Source organism: Castor canadensis, chromosome X, assembly GCF_047511655.1.
Source record: "Castor canadensis chromosome X, mCasCan1.hap1v2, whole genome shotgun sequence".
In the NCBI taxonomy this organism is placed as follows: Eukaryota; Metazoa; Chordata; class Mammalia; order Rodentia; family Castoridae; genus Castor; species Castor canadensis.
In genome coordinates this window covers 105,625,034-105,652,975 of record NC_133405.1, presented here as the reverse complement: position 1 = coordinate 105,652,975, position 27,942 = coordinate 105,625,034, and the positions used below count along the sequence as shown (strand labels likewise).

Here is a 27,942-nt window from a genome sequence, read left to right as displayed (position 1 = left end):
AGTAGTTGTAATAGAGACCGTATGACCCATAAAGCCTAAAATAGTAACTATCTGGCCCTTTTAAGACATGAAAGTTATTTTCATCTTTCTCTACTTGTAAAGGTAGAAAAACTATTTTCAACAAGTCTTCCCAAGGCCATCATCATCAACCCAAACTGAAAAGGTCCATTTGCATGTTTCCAGGTTCCTCCTTCACTTATCATAACTTACAGAGGGGGAGATGCTTACAAAAACTTAAACTTTGAGGTAGAAAGAGATAATTAAGAATTTTAGTATATCACTTCAGGAAAGATTCCAATCCTTGGCCAATCCCCTCTTTTGGAAATATAAAAAATACATGTTACCTTCCTTCAGCTTTGTGTTTGGGGTTCATGCAGGATATCACAACAGCATATTCTTAAAAGTCTATTGCTTCTTCCATGCAATGAAAGTAAAAACTGAGTTTAATATTCTTTCTGACTTGCTTCTCAGAAAGAAGTCCAGTTTTCTTAGTGCTTGAGCAATATGCATGGCCTTACCAACTCTTCACCAAAATAGAGCTACCCCTTTATCAATTAACCACGCCTTTATCAACTAACCATCTCTGATAGGTTTAAAAAGTGCACCTACTAGGAGGTTAGGCTTAAACAATGATCCTACTAGGAAGTAAAAGATATTAATTCTTAAAAGTTGTTCTTTTTTTTAATTGGGAAGAATTTAATTTCCATTTATATAGAGAAGGACAGAATCTGCAATGAGAGATGAAATAATTTGTCATGTTCTACATGTATACCATGAAATGCTATGAATACAGCTCACCCTTCCCAAAATGAACAGAACCACAACCATTCTGGTTTCTCCTAGTTGAATCCATGTAACTTTAGCAACACATGTTAAAAATTACTTTTTTTAGAGAAGCCAGAACTGATCAAAAAACAAAAAATTTACCTCTAACCGGAGTCCTACAAATGGCATGTTTGTATCACACATAGCAACAAAGTGAGCTAGAACTTTATTGAAGGCACACATTTCTCCTGATCGTTTGGTTTTCTTGGACTCTACTGGACACGGATCATCAGTCAACTAGAAAATAAGTAAAAAAAACACAACTGGGTAAAAAAGTGCATGTGACACAATTCACTAAGGCAGTTAAACTACTGAAACAAAGCTCAGGGTTAACAAAAACAGATATACCCCTCTTTCAACAAATGTTTATTGAGCAAATACTAACGCAAACACTGGTAAGTAAATATTGTGTGTTTAATAAGTTGGCTTGTGGAAAATGACATGTAACTATCAATCGAAACAAGGATCTAGGCAGGCATGGTGGCATATACCTGTAATCTTAGCATTCAAGAGGCCTAGGCAGGAGGATCATGAGTTTGAGGCCAGCCTGGGCTACATAGCCAAACCCTCTCTCAAAACATCAAGGGCTGAGGATATAGCTCAGTGGTATAGTGCTTGCCTAGCAAAAGCAAGGATCTGGGTTCTAGCACCAAACACAAACACACACACAAAAGCAGCAGCATTTTAAAGAAAATGCTAGACAAGGGGTGCTTAATGCTTCATTGCTGCCTTGTCTCTTTAAAACTCTATCTGATTCTTTCCCTTATCAAAAATGGGGAAAGAAAACAACAAACATTTGTACACACAAATTCTGTGCTAACTTCTATATGCAATCATACCTTGCGCTTGGTACCAGTTCTCGTCTGTTTCCCAGGTTTTGTACGCAAAATCAAGTCCTGGATGTTTTCCTTGAACTGCTGCAGCAGCAGTGCCACAACAGGGCTGTCTTCACGATCTGCAGCATTCACAGACATGAAGTAGTACTTGTATGAGAGTTGTGTAGGTTTATTGGGGACCTCCAGCATCTCCACAACCTAAAAAGTCCCAAGTCAGAAATGCGACTCAGACAAGTAAGAAGTATCAGATAGTTTCCTTCTTATTTCAAGTAGGGCTTAGAATTAAAGTCTAATACACATGTCCTTTTTTTAAAAACAAGAACGCATCAACCACGAGGTCAAAAAAGTATTCTTTATAACTAGACAATTTGTTTTCTAAAATAGGGGAGCAGGGTGATAGACAAAGAGTAAGTAAAGGGAAAGTTAATCTGATTAAAGCATGATATATACATGTCTGAAATGACAAGGTGAAAACCCCTTGGACTGTCAATATACATGTTATTAAAAAAAAAAAAAAAAAAAAAGGACGGACAGGAGGGTAAAGTCTTTTCCAGGGGTGGGTACCAGTGGGAGATGGGAGGGCCTAAAGAAAGGGTGAATGAAGGTGAATATGGTGGATGTAATTTGTATTCATATATGAAAATAGAATGAAACCTGTTGAAACTGTTCTAAGGGGGAGAAGGGATGAGGGAGAATGATAGAGGGAGTGAATCTAAGATATACTATAAACACATATGTAAATATCACAATGTATCCTCCTGTGCAATGCTAATAATAAAAAATTTTTAAAAAGAAGAATGATGAAAGTATAAGACCTTGCTTGCTCTTACCCACCTTACCAGCTTACAATTTTTAAGGTCTAGCTAAAAAATTCAAGAAAAATTCCCTGGTGACAGAAACTAATGCCATTAGAAAAGGCTTCTGACCCACACACTCTTTTCTGTCTCTCTTCCTATCTCCCTTTCCTCCCTCATTCCCCCTACCAACTCTCTCTTCAGAAAAGTATACATTACTGATGAACCTCCAGAAATGGAAGAATTAAAAGTAAAAATGGACACTTCACCAAAAACAATGTATAAATGGCAGGTAAGCACATTAAAAGATACTCAACACCAAATGGGTGTAGTAGTGCATGCCCGTAATCCTAGCTCTTGGGAGGCTGAGGCAAGAGGATCCTGAGTTTGAGGCCAACCTGGGCTACATAGCAAGTTGCAGGCCAGCCTGAGATACATAGCGAGATCCTATCTCAAAAAAGCAAACAAACCCTTAAACAAACAGCAAATCATATGTAGATCAGCATTTGCCTAGCACGCTCAAGACCTCAGGTTCAATCCCCAGCACCATGCCCTAAAACGATGCTCAACATGGTCAGCCATCAGGGCAGAGCAATTAGAACTATAATAAAATCCACCGTATACCTACTGGGATGGCTCATTTCTTTTTCCATTATAACACCAATTACTAGCAAGAATGAACTTGAACTCAAGACATTGCTGATGGTAATATAAAATGGTATGGCCACTTTCTAAAACAGTTTGTCAATTTCTTGCAAAGTACAACACATACCAGGTGAACCAACAATCCAACTCCCAATTAGTTACCCAAAAGAAATGAAAATTTATGTTCACACAAAAATACATGCAAATGTTTATGGCAGCTTTATCATAACTGCCCTAAAATGTAAACCACTCAGATGTCCTTCAGTGGGTGACTGACTAAACAAACTGGTACAGTCACACCATGGAATACTATGCTGCAACAAAAGGAAGGAACTATTACACACACAACAGCATGGTAAATATCAGAGGCACTGTGGGAAGTGAAAAAAGCTAGACTGAAAGGCAAAACTATAAAGATAAAAAAGAGGTCGGTGGTTACTAGCTATGGGGGAAGTGGATTTCTATAAAGGGGCAGCATGAGGGAATTTTGGGAGGTGATGGATCTGTTCTAGATCCTGAATGAAATGGAAGTTACCCAACTATATGCATTTCTTAAAAGTGTGAATTTTTACTGTAGACAAATTCCATCTTAATAAAGCTGACGGGTAAATGCAAAATGCAAAAAACATTTAAAGCATTTATGGCAGAAGACTGCCATAAGCCTTTCCTCTGTTCTTCTTAACATTCATGGTAGTAGTTCTTTCTACTTTTATAAATGTATCATCTCTAAATGATAAGTCTGAAGGATGGGAAGTAACCTACAGTTTTGGTCTAAACCACGTGAAACAGATTATTGCTTTGCAATTGGTCACTGACACTAAAGCCTGGCTGTGTGTTGATGCTAAATAAGGTCAGAAAAAATTTAAAAACATGTAACTATTTAAACTTTATTTTGTGTGTGGCTCAGTATGAAAAATCTATATATATTCATAGATTTGGTTATTATATATGTATTCTACATTATCATTTCACATTGTAGATCACACAACTCGCTGAGAACCAAAATAATAGCCCTTTGTTGTGTATCAACTCTAGTTCCACAGCTGGTGTTTTAAAATTCAGAAAAAAAGAAAATTCACAGCAGAGGTTAAGATTCATTAGTCTATGTAAGTTAACTCAAGATGTATCAACCTACATGGAGTGTCTTTTTAAAACAGCATCTTCAAAAAGTACAGCTCAGGGGCTGGTGGAATGGCTCAAGTGGTAGAGCACCTGCCTAGCAAACATGAGGTCCTGAGTTCAAATCCTTAGTACCACCAAAAAAAAAAAATCTAAATAAAAAATAGAACCAAAAAAACCCCAGAGTGCATTCTTTAAAAAAAAAAAAAGTGTAGCTCAAAATTAAAAAAAGAAAATCAATGTTATCTATTACTTTCAACCAGCAATCTTGAATCAAAAAAATTTTAATTCAAACACCTTAGATTCTTAGCCACAAGTACCTACTTGCTACACAGAAATTTCTACAAGCAGGGAAACATATTTAGGATGAATTCATATTTCAAATTCTTACAAATTTTAACCAATTTAAATAAAAATTTCAAAGAAACCAACTGGAAAACATCTGGGTAGAATGAAAATGTAAAAATAAAGGGTTATATTGCACACTGAAAGGAACATGCAATCAACAAAATGGAATATACCTTCCATCGAGGACGAGAAAACAAAACCATTTCAGTCAGCCCACATTTAAAAGGCTGCTTTGTGCAACTTCATATTCAATTGATACCAATTAAGTATATCTGGCACCAAAATATTTCTACACCTTCATCGTAGATGCTCTCAACTTTTGTCTTCTAATAGAAGAGGTACCTCATTCCACTCAAAAACTAGACCTTACTAGGAGAGATTCTAGGGTGAGGGATGGAGGCTACCTTACATTCCCCAACCAAGACATACATGACTTTCTTCTTTTCCTCATCTCTGCCCCCAGCTTGAAAAATCACTGTGGGAAAGTCAAACATTCAATAAAATTCACTTGCAAATTAAACAATAAATCATTCAGGATACCAAGAAAATTACTGAACTTCATCATCACCCCTTCGCATACTTACAATGTAGTATTGTGGAAGACGGGTAAGTTTAATGAATAGCTTATTTTTAGAAAGGTTTCCAATAGGATGAGTTGAGTAATTGGAAAGCTGCAATGTTTCACTGCTTATTGTAGGCAAATGTTTTATAGATTGTTTGCAACGCTGTTGTCCAAGCCAAAACCTTAATTTAAAACAGATAATTCACATCATAAAATCATAGGGTTTTCTGATTAACTACACAAAATAATAATTTTCACAGCAATGTAACAGTGCCAAAGCATCCAAGCTCCTGAGCAGCAGACACACTCACCTTGTTAAACAGGTTATAGATCAATTCAGATGCAAATACACTTACATGATAAACTGTGGTACAAACCATGCACTAGTCATGTGCATTAAACGAGTAGTTGGCCAAGTGTTACTCAAAAGTAGGTAAAATCTGGAAGCCATCTTTCTCATTAAAACACAGCTTAAATTTAAATATGACTTTAAAGGATTAATTGCTAGAACTGGCTACTGATGAAGGGTTAAAGGTATTATTTTGAAAATATATCATCACTTGTTTCATTTTGTATAAAAGTTATATGAGAATTCTGAACTTGCTGAAATTACTTTCAAATCTTCCATTCTTATCACCTACCTTTATCAGACTGGTATGTCTACTATGAATGTTATTAAAAGAAAAACACAGAAATAGTTAAGATACATACACATTATATCTCAGAATTAGTATTATCAATCCAACCTTGGTAAGTTACAACAACCAAGAAACAAGCTCATTTTCCATATTAAAAATTCTGAATATTGATATAAGAGGTAGTCTTTTCAAAGTATATGTGGAATTGTATTTCACTCAACTTTTTGTTTTTCTATGATGTTGTGGAACAAAAAAATTGAATCTAAGAGTGATTTTTCTTTTAAAAAGTGATTTTCTATATTAATTGCCTATATGTACACTTTTGGTGAAAAATGCAGTTTCTGTAATTTTCTTTTTCCCTATGTTATGTTTGTTCTAATTTTATTAGTGAAGTATATATAACTTTATGTCTGTTGACTAATAAAAGAAGTTGGGGCTTATATTATGTGTTTTTTGTTTCTTTTTTCTAGAATCAATTTTCATTGAATATAAAAACATTGTATAAACAGATGCTTGATATCATTAGTTATTACGGAAATGTAAAATAAAATCACAGTGAGATACTTCTTCACACTAAGTTTTCTATATTCAAAGACAATGGTAAATGTTAACAAGAACAGAAAAATAGAGACCTTCATACATTGACTGGATTGCAAAATGGCACAGCCACTTGGGAAAACAGTTTGGCAATTCCACTGCTAGGTGTCCATCAAAGAGAAGTGAAAATGTAAGTTCACACATAGACTTACATGTGAATAGTCATAGAGAATCACTCACAATAGCCAAAAAGTGGAAACAAGCCAACTACCATCAACTAATGAATGGATAAAGAAAATGTGATATATCTATTCAGTGGAATATGATTCAGGCAAAATGATGAAGTATATCATTTTGTATATCATTTTGTATATATCATGTATACATGCTACATCATGGTTCTTAAAAATAGGTTAAGTGAAAAAAAACCCAGTCACAAAAGTTCATGTACCTTATGCTCCATTTTTATGAAATGTCTAGAAAAGGCAAACTTAGAGAAACAGAAAGTAGATTTGTAGTTGCCTAGGGCTGGGAATGGGGATTAACTATATTTACTATATATGATTGTCTTTCTGGAGTGGCAAAATTATGTTCTAAATGTTCTATAACTGGATTGTGGTGCTGGTAGCAAAACTTGGTAAATTTTCTACAAAGTGTACATTTAAGTAAATTTTCTACAAAGTGTACATTTAAAATGGATAGATTTATGACAAATAAATTACATCTCAAAAAAAAATAATGTACCATCATAGATTAGTGATAAAACTGGTCATTTACTACAGATCATTTGAGAAGCATTGTTATAAGTAACAATTAGGACTTTTCTTATAAACAAATTACATGAGTTAAAGTACAGGTGTGTATTTGATAAGTTAAAGGCTTTGGCGACTTGGCTTTCTGGTTTTAGGTTGTATTTCTGATAGCTACCGCTAACAGATAAACAATCTCAAGTTATACAAAATGTGAATTATTAAGCATACCAGGTTCTTAAGCCTTGTTTATTCAGCCAAAATGCACAGAAATGATGAATGACTATGATTTTCTTTACACACAGATACCTAAACAGCTGCTCCTCAAAAGAGGCTCGTCTGTTTCCACTGGCATTAAAAATCATGTCATTAATGAAAAATTACTTGATTATACTGAATTCTTCAAATATTTACAAACCAAAATTGGCCAAAGGAGGGGGACGCTAGAAAATAAAAACAACAGATCCCACTAAATAGTCCTTTTTTTTTTTCTTTCCCTTCTTTTAGCATTCCTTCATTACCATTTGCCAGTTTTGGGTTTGATCTCTGAAATTTATTTTTATTCCTCAGATTTTTTTTTCATTATTTTTAAAAGCTAATATGTTACAATTGCCATAATGGCATCTTTGTGTACCAGGGTGATAATGAAACCCCACAGAATTAGCTCTAGCTCCATTTTCAATTTTATTTAAGTAGTATGAAGCAGTCGGTGGATTTTGAGACAAATTGAATGATGGCATTACAGGAGCAGAAATGACTATTCTGGCAGTGTCAGGTAGTAAATTTATACCATAAAGATTATGTTGACTATGGACAAGTAAGAGTATTACAGAAAACACTTAATAGAAAAAAATCCATTGTGTAAGTGACTTGTAAAGTGCTTGTAGAGGAGAAAATGTGGCAAGGAATGAAAGTTGAGTGTCATAACCTTCATACCTACATTTGATCTACAGGGGAATCTGATATGAGGCTCTGCCATCCTGGACCCATTCCAAGCGAATTTAGAGACTAAAGGTACCAAAAGGTGCTCAAGTTTCATGTCATAACCTTAAGAACCACGACAGTGGCTGATCAAGAGTAATAACAGAGAAGAAAATATATCCTGTCAAGATAGGTGTCCATTTTTAGTATAGAGCTAAATAAATAAGCTTACTTAAGCTGCTGGATCCAAGGAATGATCCGTTTCATGTCATCATTCACAGATTTCTCCATGTCATCCAGAGTAGCTTGGTCTACAGAATATAGCACTTAATTAATTAACTGCTTACATGGGAAACAAATCTTTATCTATACAGCATAAAACTTAAAAAAGAAAATTACTGTCTTAGGCAGAAACCCATGTGACTTTTTGAGGCAGAGAAAAACTGAGTTAATTCAGCATTACCTATAAATCAACCTAATCTGTTTTCCTTCTTTAACATTTCAATACAGACACATAAATAATACAACTAATGGCAAATGTATACTAGCAGGAAGAACAAGTAACAAATACACAAATAATTCTTTGCCTATATTTAATCACCAAAACTCTTAGTCCAATTAATTAGTATTTTCAACTTACAAGTATTTAAAGCTCGTAATTATAACTTAGACGCTGAAAATTATACAAACTAAAAGATTCCATTGAAATATTTGTTTACCAAATACAAATGATCTCTGGCATAAGCAAGAGCTGTTGGCTGAAGATGGAATTATTAAATATGTCATTCTGAATTTTTAATGACATAAGAAAATGCTAATAAAAACACTATGCAAAAAAGATACAAAAATTATTTCAAGTAACAGTAGAAAAGTATAGAAAAAAACTGAAAGATCAAAATATTTTTTAAAAAGCGTATTAGTGAATTGTGTCCTACCCACTGCACATTCTTATGTTGAAGTCCTAATCTACAATATGATATTTGGAGAAGGGGTCTTTGTGAGATAATTAGGTTTAGAAGAGGTCATGAAAATAGGGCCCTCTTGACAGGCTGTACCCTTATAAGAAGGGATGAGAGAGAAAGCTCCCCTTGTAAGGAGATAGGTAGAAAAAAAACGCAGCTGTCTACAAGCCAGGAAAGCCCTTATCAGAAACCAACCACATTGGCACCATAACTGTGAATTTCTAGCCTCCAGAACTGTGAGAAAATAAATATATATTATTTTTGTTATAACAGCCTGATCTAAGACTAGCATACAACCATAAGGGATTATTTTCTGCTGTTCCTCTCAATTTTATGTGTTTGGTTTTTATAAATTTATGAGTATGTACTATGTTAATGATTATATAAAGCATCAATTCCAGAATGCAAATTTACAAAATGATCAAAAAAACAGTTAAAAGAAAAAGCTTTAGGAGGTAGGGCCATAGTGGGGTCCAGAGCACCCTCCAAGCCAGGGCAGGGGTATATAGGGTCCCTCTGTGCCACCTGTCTGAGACTTCTAAGTAGTCAGTGGGAGATCCCTGTCACTGTACCCTCACCTCCTTCAGTGCCACAGAATCCTATGAGTCCCCAACATGTGAATGCATCTCTACTCTACATTGGCCAAGATGGTATCCAAACTGGCAATGCCTGCTGGGAGTTGTACTGTCTAGAACATGGTGTCCAGCTTGATAGCCAGATGCCTAGTGAAAAGACCACTGTGGGAAATGACTGTCATTGAGCCCTACAACTTTATCCTTACCACCCACACCACTCTGAAACACTCTAATTGTGTCTTCATGGTAGACAATAAGGCCATCTATGACATTTGTTGTAAAAACCTTGATATTGGGCACTTGACCTACACTAACCTTAAAGCATTAGCCAAATTGTATCTTGGATGACCACCTCCCTCAGAGTAGATGGAGCCTTGAATGTTGATCTGACAGAATTCCAGACCAACCTTATGTCCTACTCCTGCATCTACTTTCTGGTTGCCACATATGCTATCATCTCTGCTGAGAAAGTCTACCATTAGCAGGCTACTGTAGTTCAGATCACCAATGCTTGCTTTGAGCAAGCCAACCAGATGGTGAAATGTGACCCTTGCCATGGTAAATATATGATTTACTGCCTATTGTACTGTGGTGATATTGTTCCCAAAGATGTCAATGCTGTCATTACTATAAAGACCAAGTGCAACATCTACTTTGTGGTTTGGTGCCCTAGTGGCTTCAAGGTTAGCATTTATTACCAGCTTCCCACTGTGGTACCTAGTAGAGACCTGGCCAGCCAAAGTACAGTAAACTGTGTGCATGCTGAGCAACACACTCCCATTGCTGAGGCTTGGCTCACCTACACCACAAATATAACCTGATGCATGCCAAGCATGCCTTTGTTTATTGGTATGAGGGTGAAGGGATGGAGGAGGGAGAGTTTTCTGATGCCCATGAGGACATGGTTGCCCTAGAAAAAGATTCTAAGGAGGCTGAAGCAGATAGTGCTGAGGAAGAGGATATGGGTGGAGAGTATTTGCCAGTCTGGTACAATTTTACACTGTTTTCTCAGGACTGTATATTTCTGTTGTGTCTGTTATAACCTTAAACTGTCAATAAAAGTGATGTTTCTGCTTTAGATGAAAGAAAGAAACTAATTTAAAGAACAAGCAATTAAGTGCCATGTTGGTTTTTGGCCACAGTTAAAAGAATTCATAAAGGGGTCACTTATTTGTCATTTCGCAATAAGTGATGTAACTCAAAATAATGAGTCCAGTTTTCCATGAGTAGCTCACATAAAAAAATCTACCTTTATAGCCATACAATTTACCAGAAAATCCTTTTTCATCAATCTATCTTGCTTAAAATTAATTTTAAATGACAATTGTGCAAATATATTCAAGAACACTGTTCGGCATCAATACAAAAACACTAAGTTCCCAGCAACTATTTCATCATTTCAGTACTCATTAACAGAATAAGTTAGAAATCAAGCTTTCATTTCAACTGTTTTTTAAGCCAGAGAAAAATTCTTTCCTCCAGAAGTCTATACCCCATTATAATCATAGATATTTATACTGTCATAAATGTTTTCCAGCCATGAATGACATTAGCATCCCTTGTCATTTCCAGGTCACCTAACAATTACTGGTAAAATAGAAAATGAATTACTGGACAGATAAATTGACCTAAAAATCACCAGCCATCAACATTATTACTTCATATTGAGAAGTTTCACTTCTGCTACAGAAAAAAAAAAAAAATCCAGTTAAAATAGGGCCCCAGGGAACAGACATCACCAGTTAATTATTCCTTAAATACCTTTCTACTTTCAACACCATATATACCACCCCTTCTAATACCTATTGACAGAAATTTTTATTTTGCTCATGTCAAAAATATATTTTCTTACATTGAGTGACATTATTTAGTAACTTACCAAGTCCATAAAGCATCAATTGGAACATTCCAGAATGCAAATCTACAAAAATGTGTAGGCACTCCGAATTACCACAGGGCTCCAAGATGGGAACAATAAGAGCTGGAAGTGCAGTCTCTATGGAAGCTGAACAGTTAAGTAAGAATTAAAAATTATTTTTCTGAGTATTTTTCTCCAAAATTATTTCTCAGTGAGTAGAAACAACTATTGGAAGATCCTGAATGGTAGAGGAAAAAACAAGACTCTGCAAATTCTGGCAGTGGTAGCTCAAAAGAAATAATGTAATTTCAAGTTGATTTGAAACAGATTCATCTCAAATACTATAGGAAAAAAAAAACCCTAAAATTCCTTTTAAAAGTCAAATCTCATCAGTTAGCCAAGTTCTAGTTTTATTTTCACTTAGAGGTTAGTTTTAATTTTTAGGGATTTTCTTCTTGATATTAGAAGAAAACTAGTTGTTTGGTAAATAGAATATAAATTTCTCAAAATAGAACTACTCCATGACATATCATCATTAAAACAACAAGTTCAGAAACTAAGGAAAGAATATTGAAGGGTGTAAGAGAGAAAAAACAAGTAACATACAAAGGTAAACTCATCAAAATCACAGCAGACTTCTCAACATTAAAAGCAAGAAGAGCGTGGGGTGAGATCTTCCGGGCACTGAATGAAAATAACTTCAACCCCAGGATACTCTACCCAGCAAAGCTATCATTCAAAATAGATGGAGCAATAAAAGTCTTCCATGATAAGCAGAAACTAAAACAATATGTGACCACAAAGCCACCATTACAAAAGATTCTGCAAGGGATCCTGCACACAGAAAGTGACACCCAACTTAACCATGAAAAGGCAGGCAGCACCAAACCACAGGATAAGAAAAAGCAAGACAGTAGAGAGTAACATCAAGTTAGGTACACACAATCGAACCTTCAAACAACTAAGACAACTAAATGGCAGGAATCACCACATACCTATCAGTACTAACGCTTAATGTTAATGGACTTAATTCACCCATCAAAAGACACCGTTTGACAAAATGGATTAAAAAAGAAGATCCAACAATTTGTTGCTTACAGGAGACTCATCTCACCGACAGAAATAAGCATATGCTTAGGATGAAAGGCTGGAAGAACATTTACCAAGCCAATGGCCCCCGAAAACAGACAGGAGTAGCAATACTTATCTCTGACAAAGTAGACTTCAAACCTACATTGATCAAACGAGATAAGGAAGGACATTCCATACTAATAAAAGGGGAAATAGACCAAAAGGAAATAATAATCATCAATCTGTACGCACCCAATGTCAACGCACCCAATTTCATCAAACATACCCTGAAAGACCTAAAAGCATATGTAAACGCCAACACAGTGGTTGTGGGAGACTTTAACACTCCATTATCATCAATAGATAGGTCATCCAAACAAAAACTCAATAAAGAAATCCAAGCTCTAAAATATGCAATAGATCAAGTGGACCTAGTAGATGTCTACAGAACATTTCATCCAACCTCTACACAATATACATTCTTCTCAGCAGCCCATGGAACCTTCTCCAAAATAGATCATATCCTAGGGCACAAAGCAAGCCTCAGCAAATATAAGAAAATAGAAATAAGACCATGCATACTATCTGACCACAATGGAGTAAAAGTAGAACTCAACAACAAAAGTAAAGACAAAAAACATGCAAACAGCTGGAAACTAAATAACTCATTACTTAATGAAGAGTGGATCATCGATGCAATAAAAGAGGAAATTAAAAAGTTCCTGGAAGTCAATGAAAATGAAAACACAACCTACCGGAACCTATGGGACACAGCTAAGGCAGTCTTGAGAGGAAAGTTTATAGCCATGAGTGCATATATTAAAAAGATTGAAAGATCCCAAATCAATGACCTAATGATACATCTCAAACTCCTAGAAAAACAAGAACAAGCAAATCCCAAAACAAATAGAAGGAGAGAAATAATAAAAATAAGAGCTGAAATCAACGAAATAGAAACCAAAAAAACCATACAAAGAATTAATGAAACAAAAAGTTGGTTCTTTGAAAAAATAAACAAGATCGATAGACCCCTGGCAAACCTGACTAAAATGAGGAGAGAAAAAACCCAAATTAGTAGAATTAGGAATGCAAAAGGGGAGATAACAACAAACACCATGGAAGTCCAGGAAATCATCAGAGACTACTTTGAGAACCTATATTCAAATAAATTTGAAAATCTAAAAGAAATGGACAGATTTCTAGATACATATGATCATCCAAAACTGAACCAAGAGGAAATTAATCACCTGAATAGACCTATAACACAAAATGAAATTGAAGCAGCAATCAAGAGTCTCCCCAAAAAGAAAAGTCCAGGACCTGATGGATTCTCTGCTGAATTCTATCAGACCTTTAAAGAAGAACTGATACCAACCCTCCTTAAACTGTTCCACGAAATAGAAAGGGAAGGAAAACTGCCAAACACATTTTATGAAGCCAGTATTACACTTATCCCAAAACCAGGCAAAGACACCTCCAAAAAGGAGAACTATAGGCCAATCTCCTTAATGAACAGTGATGCAAAAATCCTCAATAAAATAATGGCAAACCGAATTCAGCAACACATCAAAAAGATTATTCACCACGACCAAGTAGGCTTCATCCCAGGGATGCAGGGGTGGTTCAACATACAAAAATCAATAAACGTAATAAAACACATTAACAGAAGCAAAGACAAAAACCACTTGATCATCTCAATAGATGCAGAAAAAGCCTTTGATAAGATCCAACATCATTTCATGATAAAAGCTCTAAGAAAACTAGGAATAGAAGGAAAGTTCCTCAACATTATAAAAGCTATATATGACAAACCTACAGCCAGCATTATACTTAACGGAGAAAAATTGAAACCATTCCCTCTAAAATCAGGAACCAGACAAGGATGCCCACTATCTCCACTCCTATTCAACATAGTACTGGAATTCCTAGCCAGAGCAATTAGGCAAGAAGAAGGAATAAAAGGAATACAAATAGGTAAAGAAACTGTCAAAATATCCCTATTTGCAGACGACATGATCCTATACCTTAAAGACCCAAAAAACTCTACTCAGAAGCTTCTAGACATCATCAATAGCTATAGCAAGGTAGCAGGATATAAAATCAACATAGAAAAATCATTAGCATTTCTATACACTAACAATGAGCAAATGGAAAAAGAATGTATGGAAACAATTCCATTTACAATAGCCTCAAAAAAAATCAAATACCTAGGTGTAAACCTAACAAAAGATGTGAAAGACCTCTACAAGGAAAACTATACACTTCTGAAGAAAGAGATTGAGGAAGACTATAGAAAGTGGAGAGATCTCCCATGCTCATGGACTGGTAGAATCAACATAGTAAAAATGTCGATACTCCCAAAAGTAATCTACATGTTTAATGCAATTCCCATCAAAATTCCAATGACATTCATTAAAGAGATTGAAAAATCTACTGTTAAATTTATATGGAAACACAAGAGGCCACGAATAGCCAAGGCAATACTCAGTCAAAAGAACAATGCAAGAGGTATCACAATACCTGACTTCAAACTATATTACAAGGCAATAACAATAAAAACAGCATGGTACTGGCACAAAAACAGACATGAAGACCAGTGGAACAGAATAGAGGACCCAGATATGAAGCCACACAACTATAAGCAACTTATCTTTGACAAAGGAGCTAAAAATATACAATGGAGAAATAGCAGCCTCTTCAACAAAAACTGCTGGGAAAACTGGTTAGCAGTCTGCAAAAAACTGAAACTAGATCCATGTATATCACCCTATACCAAGATTAACTCAAAATGGATCAAGGATCTTAATATCAGACCCCAAACTCTTAAGTTGATACAGGAAAGAGTAGGAAATACTCTGGAGTTAGTAGGTATAGGTAAGAACTTTCTCAATGAAACCCCAGCAGCACAGCAACTAAGAGATAGCATAGATAAATGGGACCTCATAAAACTAAAAAGCTTCTGTTCATCAAAAGAAATGGTCTCTAAACTGAAGAGAACACCCACAGAGTGGGAGAAAATATTTGCCAACTATACATCAGACAAAGGACTGATAACCAGAATATACAGGGAACTTAAAAAACTAAATTCTCCCAAAACTAATGAACCAATAAAGAAATGGGCACGTGAACTAAACAGAACTTTCTCAAAAGAAGAAATTCAAATGGCCAGAAAACACATGAAAAAATGCTCACCATCTCTAGCAATAAAGGAAATGCAAATTAAAACCATGCTAAGATTCCACCTCACCCCTGTTAGAATAGCCATCATCAGCAACACCACCAACAACAGGTGTTGGCGAGGATGCGGGAAAAAGGAACCCTCTTACACTGTTGGTGGGAATGTAGACTAGTACAACCACTCTGGAAAAAAATTTGGAAGCTACTTAAAAAGCTGGACATCGATCTACCATTTGATCCAGCAATACCACTCTTGGGGATATACCCAAAAGACTGTTACTCCAGAGGCACCTGCACATCCATGTTTATTGTGGCACTATTCACAATAGCCAAGTTATGGAAACAGCCAAGATGCCCCACCACTGACGAATGGATTAAGAAAATGTGGTATCTATACACAATGGAATTTTATGCAGCCATGAAGAAGAACGAAATGTTATCATTCACTGGTAAATGGATGGAATTGGAGAACATCATTCTGAGTGAGGTTAGCCTGGCTCAAAAGACCAAAAATCGTATGTTCTCCCTCATATGTGGACATTAGATCAAGGGCAAACACAACAAGGGTATTGGACTATGAGCACATGATAAAAGCGAGAGCACACAAGGGAGGGGTGAGGATAGGTAAGACACCTAAAAAACTAGCTAGCATTTGTTGCCCTTAACGCAGAGAAACTAAAGCAGATACCTTAAAGCAACTGAGGCCAATAGGAAAAGGGGACCAGGAACTAGAGAAAAGGTTAGATCAAAAAGAATTAACCTAGAAGGTAACACCCACGCACAGGAAATCAATGTGAGTCAATGCTCTGTATAGCTATCCTTATCTCAACCAGCAAAAACCCTTGTTCCTTCCTATTATTGCCTATACTCTCTCTACAATAAAATTAGAAATAAGGGCAAAATAGTTTCTGCTGGGTATTGAGGGGGGGGGAGAGGGAGGGGGCGGAGTGGGTGGTAAGGGAGGGGGTGGGGCCAGGGGGGAGAAATGAACCAAGCCTTGTATGCACATATGAATAATAAAAGAAAAATGAAAAAAAAAATAGAATATAAATTTCATCTATCATCTAAAGATTTTCAACTTCAATCTTCATTTTAAAAAGAGTGGGTTTTTTTTGTTTTGTTTTTATGGCAATTGGGCCTTAGATGTTTCACAAAACACTTGAAAACTATTAAGCATTATTAAATACATACGGAAAAATTTTCTACAAGTAATTTGTGCACCTCATTTTCAAGTCACAGATGAAATAAGAAAAGACTATAGGCAACTGCTAAACACAAACCCCCAAAGCTGACAATATACTTGATCTAGAGTTTTAGGAGGTGTGGCTCAAGTGGTAAAGTGCTTACTTTGTGAGCACCTGCTTTGCAAGCACAAAACCCTGAGTTCAAACCCCAGTCCCACCTAAATATGAAATAAAAAATTCTTCAGAGTTTCATAGTATTTCCACCAGGCCCAGTTAATTTTTTCCCTTAATCCCACAAATTGGCAAAATGAATTCCAATAAATGAGCAAAGCACTGAAAGCTCACCAAGTGCTGATGAGATTGAAGGTTGTAAAAGGATATCCACTTTGTGTCACCAAGTGCCTCTAAAGCTATAGTACAGATGAAAGGTAGGCAAGGAGAAGAGAGGTGATACAGGTCTTTTATCAAGCATGACTTCCCTGTGCTACTTTGTCAAACAAGGACAATAACATCTTCCCCTCTGTGCCACAGGTAGTGAGGAGGAAGAAATGACAAGGCTTTAATCAGCAAAGCAGGGGAAGTGGGTATAGCTGAGTGGTAGAGCACATGCGGATGCTCAAGGCCCTGGACTGAATCCCAGAGCCAAATAAATGATTTTTTTTAAAAAGTGAAGTGTTCAACAAATGTATATTATCTGTATTCCTTTATGAATCAAAGCAATAACCCAAAACCTCTTATGAATTGGCATTATTTCAAATGGGTGAAGTTACCATTGGTAGTATCTATACAAACTATCAAAAAATACATGTTTGAATACAAATGTTTAATATCTGAGTCCAGAAGTTTTACCTAAAAAACAAACAACAAAAAAACAGAAAAGGCACAAACAAGAATTTCTTTTATAATATTTTATAATTCAAGACCAGTAGGACATATTAGTTAAAATCAATGATGTTTTGCTGAACTTACTACATTAAGTAGTATAATATAAAATACTTACAAATTTTAAACAGTGCTGCTGATTTTTAAACCATTTCTATACAGTTATAAATCCTGAACCATTTTTAAAGTGTAGCAATGGAGTAAAATTAGTTTTGGGAATTGGGATAGCAATTATAATTCAATCTAATTATCAAAACTGAGTATGCTTGAAAAAAACAAGGCATTAGAAGACAAGACGTCCAAAAGTTGGAAAATATCTTGATGCACATCTATGGATATAGTCTATGACTAGCAATATCTCTATTTTTCTTTACAGAAAAGGAAAAGAAGCAACTGAACCCAACTAGGAATGGTTGTATGTGATTCACAGCTTTTAAACTGACCATGATGTCCCGATTCTGGTACGACCATTTATTGTACAACACAAGGGAGCACACCCTAGCTCCCAAGAGTTAGGTAACACTGTGATCTAGGCCATATTATATCAAGTTACCTTTAGTGCCTTGCACTGTCTATTTTGATCTCTCCAAAGTCCTGCTTCCTCCCCTGAGCCATTTCCACCCCCATGAAACCACATACTGCCGTCTGGGCTGTCTAAAACCTGCAGCTGTGTGCATTCTCCTAGCCATTTCTTGAAATGCTCCAATCTCTAAGTTACTCATTTTCTCAGGGTATTCCAGTTAGGAGTTGGAAGAAAAAACTGATTAAGGACAAGTACAGTAAGGGATTCTAAGAACAGATTATCGTCCTTGGTCTTAGGAAAGGATCTTTCTAAAGTATGTTTTGTCACCACAAAAGGGATCAAATAAGACTACAGGAAAAGTACAAATGCACAGTGGATCAGCTGATCCTTTCCTCTAGCAGTCCTCATTTCCAGAATGCCTTGACAAAAACAGGACTGGGGGGACCAACACCACATGCGAGCTCTTCCCTCACCTCCAAATCATAGTCCCTGAAACACTTTTCTAATACCTAGGACTCTATAAATATCGAGGGCGTGAAAACACTGCTGTAGCACAGTCCACTGGAATTAAAGATTAGGAAAAGCCTGCACTAATATCCTCAAATTACAGACGAAGAAAGGGGCCCAAAGCATGTAAATGACTTTTTCAAGAGCACACAGCTGAACTCAGACCTCCTGGCTACCCAGGTAGTGACATCTCTACAAAATGCTGCTAAAGATAAATCTTTAGAACTTAGATGAACAGTACACAAAACCATTTCCACGTAAACATAGGCTTAGAGTTTACTTTTAAAGTAATTTAAATATCCCAACATTTTTACTTATGAAACTTTATTCACAGATGATACTAAGGTAAATCAGTCTATAAAAAGATCTTAAGTCTCTATTTTCTGGAATCCAAGTAAATGAAATTTTAGAATTTTGTTATTCTGAAAAATTAGAAATAGAAAAATTAAGATGCAAAATGCTTAGAAGTTTTCCTTAAGAACAAAAAAGAAATTTCAACAAGAGTGGTAAGTAGGGAAAAACGTCTTCAAAAAATGTTACCGGGAAGAATGAATAAAAAAATAAATACATGCATAAATATTACTGGGACAGCTGCACAGTCTCATACAAAAGAATGCTGATGAACCCCTACCTCATATCATACACAAAAATTAACTCAAAATGAATCATGGAGGTAAATGTAAGAGTTGAATTTGAAACTACTAAAAGAAAACGTAGGTGTATGTCTGCACGACCGAGGTTTATAAAATAGATTCTTAAGTATAACATCAGATCACAAACAACAAAAACACGTAGATTAAATTGAAAAATGACTGTAACTAAAAATATCCTTACTGTAAATGATGCCATAAAGAAAGGAAAAAGACAGCTGAACAGAGAAAATCTTGCATATCATGATAAAAAGGAACTTCTATCCAGAAAAAAGGACTCTTACAATTCAACAATAAAAAGATAACCCAATTATAAAACAGAAAAAAGATATGAATAGACATTTCTCCAATACAGATACATGAAAAGATGCTCAACAATCATTAGAGAAATTCAAGTCAAAACCAAAATGAATTATCACTTCACACTCCCTAGGATGGCTAGAAACAAAAAGACAGTAACAAGTGTTGGTGAGAATGTGGAGAAAACAGAACCCTCACACACTGCTGAGAGGATTTAAAGTGGTATTAAGCATGTCAAAAGATTAAACAAAGAGTTGCCACATGACTCAGCCATTTGCTCATAGGTGTATAAACCAAAACAAATAAAAACACATGTCTACACAAAAACTTGGACAAATGTTCATTAGGAGCATTATTCACAATAGCCAAAACATAGAAATAACCATAACAAACCACCAATGATGAGCAGATAAATAAAATACAACATATCCATTCAGGGGATTATCTGACAATAAAAATGAAGTAGTGAAACCTACTATAACATGAATGAACCTCAAAAACATTATGCTGAAAACAATATGCAAAAGACCACATGCGATATGATTCATTTATATGAAATGTTCACAAAGGTAAATCTACAGAGACGGAAGATTAGTACTTGTCAGGAGCTAGGAGTGTGAATGAAGAGTGACTGCTAATAAGTCTAGGGTTTCTTCTTGGGATGATCAAAATATTCTAAAATTAGACTGTGGTGGTAATTGCACAACTCGAAGTACGGTAAAAACTACTGCCTGAGGTCACTGTATATGAATTATATCTCAGTAACACTATCAGGAAAAGGAAAAAAGAACAAAGGTATAGCGGAGGACTAATGCCCTTTCTAGCCCCAGTGAGTTTCAATTCTACCTTCCAATCATAACTTTTAGCTCGTATGTAACATGTTTGCTTGAAAGATTAAGGTGGGGGGTCTCTCCTGAAGCGTTTTTTTTTTTTTAGTGATACTGGGTTTGAACTCGGATTCATGCTTGCAAGGCAGGGGCTCTACCACTTGAGCCACTCTGCTAGCCCTTTTATTGTGTTGGGTATTTTCAAGATAAGTTCTCTTGAACTATTTCCCCTACGACAGACTTTGAACCATGATCTTCCTGATCTCTGTGCCTCCTAAGTAAGCGAGGATTATAGGCATGATCCACCAGCACCCAGCTCTCCTGAAGATCTTAATTAAGATTATTAAGTGGTGACAATTAGTGGACATTCCCCACCAAAAAAAATAGATTCAATCAATACATCATCAGATTTCTGGCATACCCTTCAATTCTTAAGGTCCATGTTTGCATTTTTTTTAAGCTGCTCTTCCCCTAAGTCTCTTTAAAAACACAAGATAATGCTTTGGCTTGTCTTAGATCCTTTTTTTCAACTTTATTCTTCCATATTATTTGAATGAACACATATTTTTTCTTGACACAAAATAAATGTATATATTTGTGGGATATATGATTTTCGATACATGTTCGATACATGCAATGATTAAATCAGGGTAATGAGCATACCAATTACCTTAAACATTTATCATTTCTTTATGATACAAACATTCAAAACTCTCTCTACTAGGTACAGAACAAACAATACGTTGTAGTTCTCTAGTCACCCTACTATGCAACAGAACACCAAAACTTATTTGAATGAATATATATTCTAAAATTTTCTGAACTTCTGCCTTTTTGTAAGGCAGTGTTTTTATCTACTTTTCTCAAAGTGACTTTAATCCAGGATTACTAGTACATACATAAGAAGCTGCTTTAAGTGTAATGGACTGAGCTAGACACTATAATGAGGATATGCGGTACCTAACTTCCTACTTTTAAGGAACTTCACCTACATCATCTCAATTAGACTCTGTACCTTGGGCACAAGATATCATGGTCAAAAATAACTGAAGGAGCTGGGTATGTCAGTGCACAGTCTATAATCCCAGAACTGGGGAGGCTGAGGCAGGAGAATCACGATTTCAAGGCCAGCCTGGGCTATGTATTGAGACCCTGTATCCAAGAAAAAATGGTAGGGATAATAAATATTTTTGTTATGATGTTGAGAAACTATATAGAATGAAAGGGTTTGCTTTCTAAATGAATGTCCCTCAAAGCTCTACTAAGTAATTAAAGTTGGAGTATTTCTCACTATGTGTTTATATCGACAGTTCTTATTTTGAACCCTTCTAAAACAGTAATGACTCAAAAAAAATTTAAGACAAGGGATGAATTTTGCTTTACTCAGTCATGTCATAAATACATTATAAATATTTACAATGCTGCTTTATCACTAGAGGAAAAAAACTAAAAGAAATTCAGACTCATGTAAAAATACTTCCATTTCAATAGGAAGAAAGTTTTAAGGAAAGATAATATACAAACGTTTCAAAAATAAGTCCAAGCTAAATAAGAAGAAAATTAAGGTAGAAATTAGGACACGTGTGGTATATTACAAGTTAAAATTCAGAAATGGCCAGCCTCTACAACAAAACAGTGTATCAGGAAAAACTGCCATATTAACAAAGACCCTTAAAAAAAATGTCGATTTAAACACCTACAGTTTTCATTGGCATTGAAGCCTCTAAGAATGGCCTTCAGTTCCTGGAGTTTCTGATGAGCTCTTGCATGGACGCTGTCAATCAGGAGTTTTTCTATTGATAAGTGGTCAATCTGCATAAACAACAACAATAAAACCATATATGCAACTGAAACATTTTTATTTTAAAAGCCTGATAGCGGATTACTTTGCTTATAGATATTTCCTTTCAGAATCATACTGTTAAAATGTTAGCCAGCATAAATAACTTAGATAAAGTTAAAATTTAACTAATATGTATTAAATTGAAAATTATCTTATAATTTAAAAACTATAATTACTACTTTGATAACTATAATTAATATAGCAATTATCACAGTGCTCAAATGCCAGACCTTATAAATAAAATGGTGGCCTGATCTAAATTATAATTTTTGAAATAAGCTGAGAGTAAGCTCAGTGGAAGAGTGCATGCTTAGCATGTGTGAGGCCCTGGGTTCAATCCCCCCACCACACTCCCCTCCCCAAACTGAAAGAACATCTTAAAAATCATGGTATAGTATCAGATGTATTTAAAAAAAAACCCAAAACAAATCCAGAAGAATAACACTAACTTAAAACAAATTTCAAAGGGGTTTAAAACGTGATTACTTATTTTAAAGAATTTGTACTAAAAGTTTAAACATAAATGTTGAGTTATATTTATTTAACCAAACCAATATTAAAATATATTAAGATCTTGCCAGACACCAGTGGCTCATGCCCATAATTCAGGAGGATCACAGTTCGAAGCCAGCATGCACAAATAGTTCAATAGACCCTATCTCGAAAATAGCCAACACTAAGAAGGGTTGGCAGAGTGGTTCAAGTGGTAGAGCACCTGCCTAGCAAGCGTGAGGCCCTTGAGTTCAAAACCCCAGTACCACCTTCACCAAATATATATTGAGATCTTTTACCTTCATGGCTCTTTCTACTAATTTGGAATCAGAAGCTGGCAAAGGAGGATCATGAAAAATCTGTAAAGGCTTGGAGACATCATTCTCATCAATTTTAATTGTAACTTTGTGAACAGATGCTGTCCCTGTTTTTCTCCCAAGAACCTGTTGACTAAAGAGTAAAAAAAAAAAAGTATTAATTTTTTTTTTTACACAGCTTAACTTTTACAATAAAATAGAGATAATCTATTGTGCACTTCAGCCAGAACCTGGAACATGATAGGCCCTCAATGTTTGTGGAGGGAATACATTAATACTGGGAAGATAGCTATTCTGTAATGCAATACAATATTTATTACATTAAAAAACATAAATATGCAATTTAAAAATACATGCATACACAAAAAAGAACTCCCAAATAGAACCTGTCTTCTAAGTGTTATCTATTTGCCTCTGATTAATTTACAGAAAATGGAAATCAAAGTTGTGCTCAATTTCCCTTTCTGAGATGACTTGCTTTCAGTCTATTAAAAGTGTACTACTTTCCTAATAAACTTTACTATCACTTTCACTAAAAAAAAAAAAAAAAAAAAGAAATGGGAATCAAAACAAGTTCAAAAAGAAATGAAAAGAATATAAACAGCCCAGTACTTATTTTCTCCAAAACAAAGTTTAAAAGGCATAATTCAGTGCTGAGGGAATGACTCAAGTGGTAAAGTGCCTGCTTAGCAAGTGTGAGACTGAGTTCAAACTTCAGTAGTGCCAGTAAAATAAAATGAAACAAAAAGAAATAATTCAAAACGGAAAACTGTGATAAGTAAGAATGTTTTTAAAAATAATACTCAACAATCTAATCTAATGGTCTTTTAGCAATTTGGTATGAATCCAGAGTAAATTAATTTTTTCTAAAAAAAAAAAAAAAAAGCTAGTGCAAACAGATAAATGTCTATGAATCTAAAACATGTAATGCTCTAAGAAAGGTGTAATAGATGTGATCTACACAATACCATGGGACCTTACTATATAAAGTTGTATTACCACAGGCACGTAACTATTGGTATATATTATATCAGATGTATGAGAGAGAAAACAAAAAGACATAACGTGAACCTACCAGAACCTACTTTACTTACTTCCAAACTGAGAGGGAGAGGCACTTTCCAGCATGATACCTTTCCACCTGCACAAGGTCTCCCCACCGCTCTCGAATTAACATTAGAGTCTGGGAATGTAACACTTCTAACTGAAGTGATAGGCAGAAAGAATCTGATACATCTTGTTAAGCAAATCTAGTAAGATATGTTTCTCCAATGGCTAATCAAGTACAGGCAAATTTCATTTAACAAAGGATCTATTCCGAAAAGGCTGGCTACAAAATAATTTTCTGGAATCATATTTCTCCAATGACTCATCCTAAAAAGTGGTAAAATTTGTGGTTTTCTGTAATCCTACTTTTCCAATGACTCATCACAAGAAGTGATAAATTTTAAAAAAAGGTTTTATATTTAATTTTGACCCAATATAAACAAACCATCAAGTCCAGATTGCCCTTTAATTCACTGTATTTTAGAAAATATAGACTGATGAAATACTATTTTTTCAAGACTGATGAAATAATACTATTTTTTCACCAAACAGTACATTTTTTTGAAACATGGTTTTACTGTGTAGCCCAGGGTGGCCTTGAACTCATATCTACCTGCCTTAGCCTCCTGAGTTCTGGGATTATAGACGTGTATCACCACACTGGGCAAACTATTCTGGGGGGTTGCCTGTATAGTTAATGTAAAAATTTGAATTTTGTTTTACTATAAATGTATCACTATTCTTCACACTGTTGGTTCCTTGACCCTATTTCTACACAAAATAGGCAGACATTAGAGAAGAGGGGCTAGGCTGCTACAGTTTAGGATGAAGCATAAATGGAAAATGCAGGGGTAAGAGGGAGACACAAAATTCTTATAACACACATCTCAAAGGATACGCAGGCAGTTGTACATGTCCTGAAGAGGTTTCTCATCAGCAAAGAGCCTCGACTGCACCAACTGATGGATAAAGTTGATTTGCATACTATGAACCAAAGCTCTCCCATCTTCCATTGGCAGGAGAAAAGAAGGCAGTTAATCAGAAAGGTCGTGTCAGAGTGTGAACTAGGGAAGTGCATACTAATAATGAATTTAAAAAAGTAAAAGAACTGAAATTATCTAAAGAAACTAGAGAACATTATACTTAGAAGCACTGAAACTTCTATAGTTAGTAAGTGGTTATGATTATCATAAAATTTAGTTGAAATTACAGAATAAACTGCTATATACATTTGTTCTGCAGTACTATTTCAATAATATAAGAACACCAAACATTAAATAAATACTTCTGGTTTAAACCAGTACTTATTATTTACCTCCTGTTTCCTTATCCTCAACTAGAATTTCTAGCTTGAGAAGGCGCCACGGAACATCAGGGTCATCTCCCATCACTGTCAAGGTGGCTTCAAATTCTCCTTCAACTCGAAACTTCACACGGCCATTTGCTTTTAGAAGAAGAGGAAGAAGTGTACTTTACTAAAAAAAAATAAGCAGCTTCCTGCCAACCTAAAACTTTGAGTCTTGCTTATAAGAAAAAAGTTCTTTTGTAAGTGTCCAAACAAGTCACTGGCTCCTGCATAAAGAGTACTCAGCATCCGGGTCATTAAGAAACCAAAGGCAGCTTTTCCAACATAAATGAAGAGCAAGTTCTCCAGGCTCAACTCTAGGACCTTTATTAACCTCCAGTCCCAGCGATCCCACCCACTACCCAGCTTCAAATATTGGTGTTGTATTTTTAGGTACTCAAGAGAATGGTGTAGCTGACAAGTCACAGATTCAAACACCACCAAAACTGTGGGTCAAAACTTGGTATGACATTCTTTGAACAAAACCCCAAAAGTAATTTAAGAAAATATTCTTAAAAAAACTAATATCAGGTACATACCCACTGTAAGATTTGCTAGCTGAGGAGGAAGATCTGTTGTGACAAGCCTATGTCTAAGAATCTGATTAAGTTGATGAAGAGTGGCTTGTTTCTCGATTTTGGTAATTGGGTCTGGAGGAATAATTTTATCCTACAAAAAATTTAAGTGATTTTTAAAGATAATGTACAAAGAGGCATAATTGTTTTTCTGTGCCTGTCTTTACACAATGTTTCCTTACATTCCAAGATTTCCTTAAATTCCAAGAGAATCTCAACACTCATTTCTACAGACTATATCCCATAATAATGACCTCTAGTCACCTAGTTAAGACCATTATATAACATGGTCTTCTTGATGCTCCATTTATGAAAACAACTTATCACTTTTCCCTGTTCCTGAAAGGTATAAAATACAATAGCACCAACTAAGTAAGCTACCACAATAAATTTTTAAAACACCTCCACAAAGGAACTAGTGTGTAGTATTTATACCTGAAATAAATGTTAAATTACATTTGTACATCTGCTCACTCCTGCCCACCACCAAAAAAAATAAAAAGACTCATTTTGAAACCTACTCACATTCCAGTCCCAGTCCCAATTTATCTCAAAGAACCACAATTCTACTTGTAGGTTAAAAAAAAAAAAGTGAGTTACATTAACTATTTAAAAATAGGTTTTTTTAATGGGGCTACTTAATCCAAAACCAAAGTCTTCAACTTTTACAAACACAAGGGCAAAGCACTTACCCTGATACAGGTGGGCAGGCGTGGGTAAGAGCCAGTAGTCAATACATCAATGGCATATGGGATAGCAAAACTAGGCAGGCGGGCATGGACCAGGGCATCTCTAGCTAATGAGGCCAGGCGATCAGCAGTGTCCACAAATAAGATGGCTTGCTGATCTAAAAAGCTTGAGATCATCTTTAAAGCAAAAGGTAAATGTGTTAAACTACTTTGAAAACTATCTGCTTTTTACATTAAACATCATTTACTCGCTCCAAAATAAACTCCAATTTAAACTGTTTTCCTATTTATTCAAAATGTTCTCAGTAATTTGACAAAGAACTTATTGATCACATTAGTATCTGACATTAAAACAGTAATTTCCCCTCACTTTAAGTAAAAAGTTTTCCAATTAATTTCTCCATCCTTAACATTACATAACATCAAGAGATAGTTTTTTTCAACTGTAAAATGGAAATGATGATTCCCAATTTCATGAAGTTGTTCTGAGTGCCCTGTATAGCTATCCTTATCTCAACCAGCAAAAACCCTTGTTCTTTCCTATTATTGCTTATACTCTCTCTACAACAAAATTAGAAATAAGGGCAAAATAGTTTCTGCTGGGTACTGGGGGGGGGGAGAGGAAGGGGGCAGAGTGGGTGGTAGGGGAAGGGGGTGGGGCAGGGGGGGAGAAATGAACCAAGCCTTGCATGCACATATGAATAATAAAAGAAAAATGAAAAAATAAGTAAATAAAAAAAAGTTGTTCTGAGGATTAAAAGTTAATGCACATAAAATCTTTAGGATTATACCTAGAACATAGAAAACAATAAATGGTGCCCATTAAGAGATATAGCCCAATTTCATGCCCAGTACAAAATCCTTTCTATCAGTTCTCCATTCAATGCACTAGCAGAGCTCATCTAAGCGGAGAACTACCTCCTTGAAACTTTTTTCTAGTTCTATTCTAGAATATTTAACATTTCCTCTTCCGTGTCCCTCAAACAGGCTGTCAGTGTCCAACTTAAAACATGACACCCAGAATTAATAATGCATCGTGCACACACAGTGCTGTACACTTTCTTTGTATTTCCACAGTTATTTTATTATTATTATTTTTACAACTCTAGGAAACAGAACCAGATAATTACTATCACCTTAGAGA

The 27,942-nt window shown here is 35.4% G+C and overlaps 1 protein-coding gene and 1 pseudogene across 4 annotated transcripts in view; one reads left to right on the top strand and one right to left on the bottom strand.

The window, feature by feature from the left end:
• Med14 (mediator complex subunit 14) overlaps positions 1-27,942 on the bottom strand; it is a 77,669-nt gene that overhangs the window by 35,780 nt on the left and 13,947 nt on the right. For 3 of the 4 annotated variants that reach the window (XM_074062719.1, XM_074062721.1, XM_074062722.1), the window contains exons 4-15: positions 26,802-26,975; positions 26,074-26,203; positions 25,505-25,633; positions 25,088-25,195; positions 24,237-24,369; positions 23,125-23,275; positions 22,191-22,302; positions 11,391-11,516; positions 8,207-8,285; positions 5,152-5,311; positions 1,665-1,859; positions 928-1,062 (exon numbers count right to left, since the gene is read on the bottom strand). In XM_074062719.1, coding sequence (XP_073918820.1) covers positions 928-1,062; positions 1,665-1,859; positions 5,152-5,311; positions 8,207-8,285; positions 11,391-11,516; positions 22,191-22,302; positions 23,125-23,275; positions 24,237-24,369; positions 25,088-25,195; positions 25,505-25,633; positions 26,074-26,203; positions 26,802-26,975 — 1,632 coding nt within the window. The remainder of the gene's footprint in view (positions 1-927; positions 1,063-1,664; positions 1,860-5,151; positions 5,312-8,206; positions 8,286-11,390; positions 11,517-22,190; positions 22,303-23,124; positions 23,276-24,236; positions 24,370-25,087; positions 25,196-25,504; positions 25,634-26,073; positions 26,204-26,801; positions 26,976-27,942) is intronic. The other variant, XM_074062720.1, reaches the window with a different exon arrangement.
• On the top strand, positions 9,695-10,553 carry LOC141419801 (tubulin alpha chain-like; annotated as a pseudogene).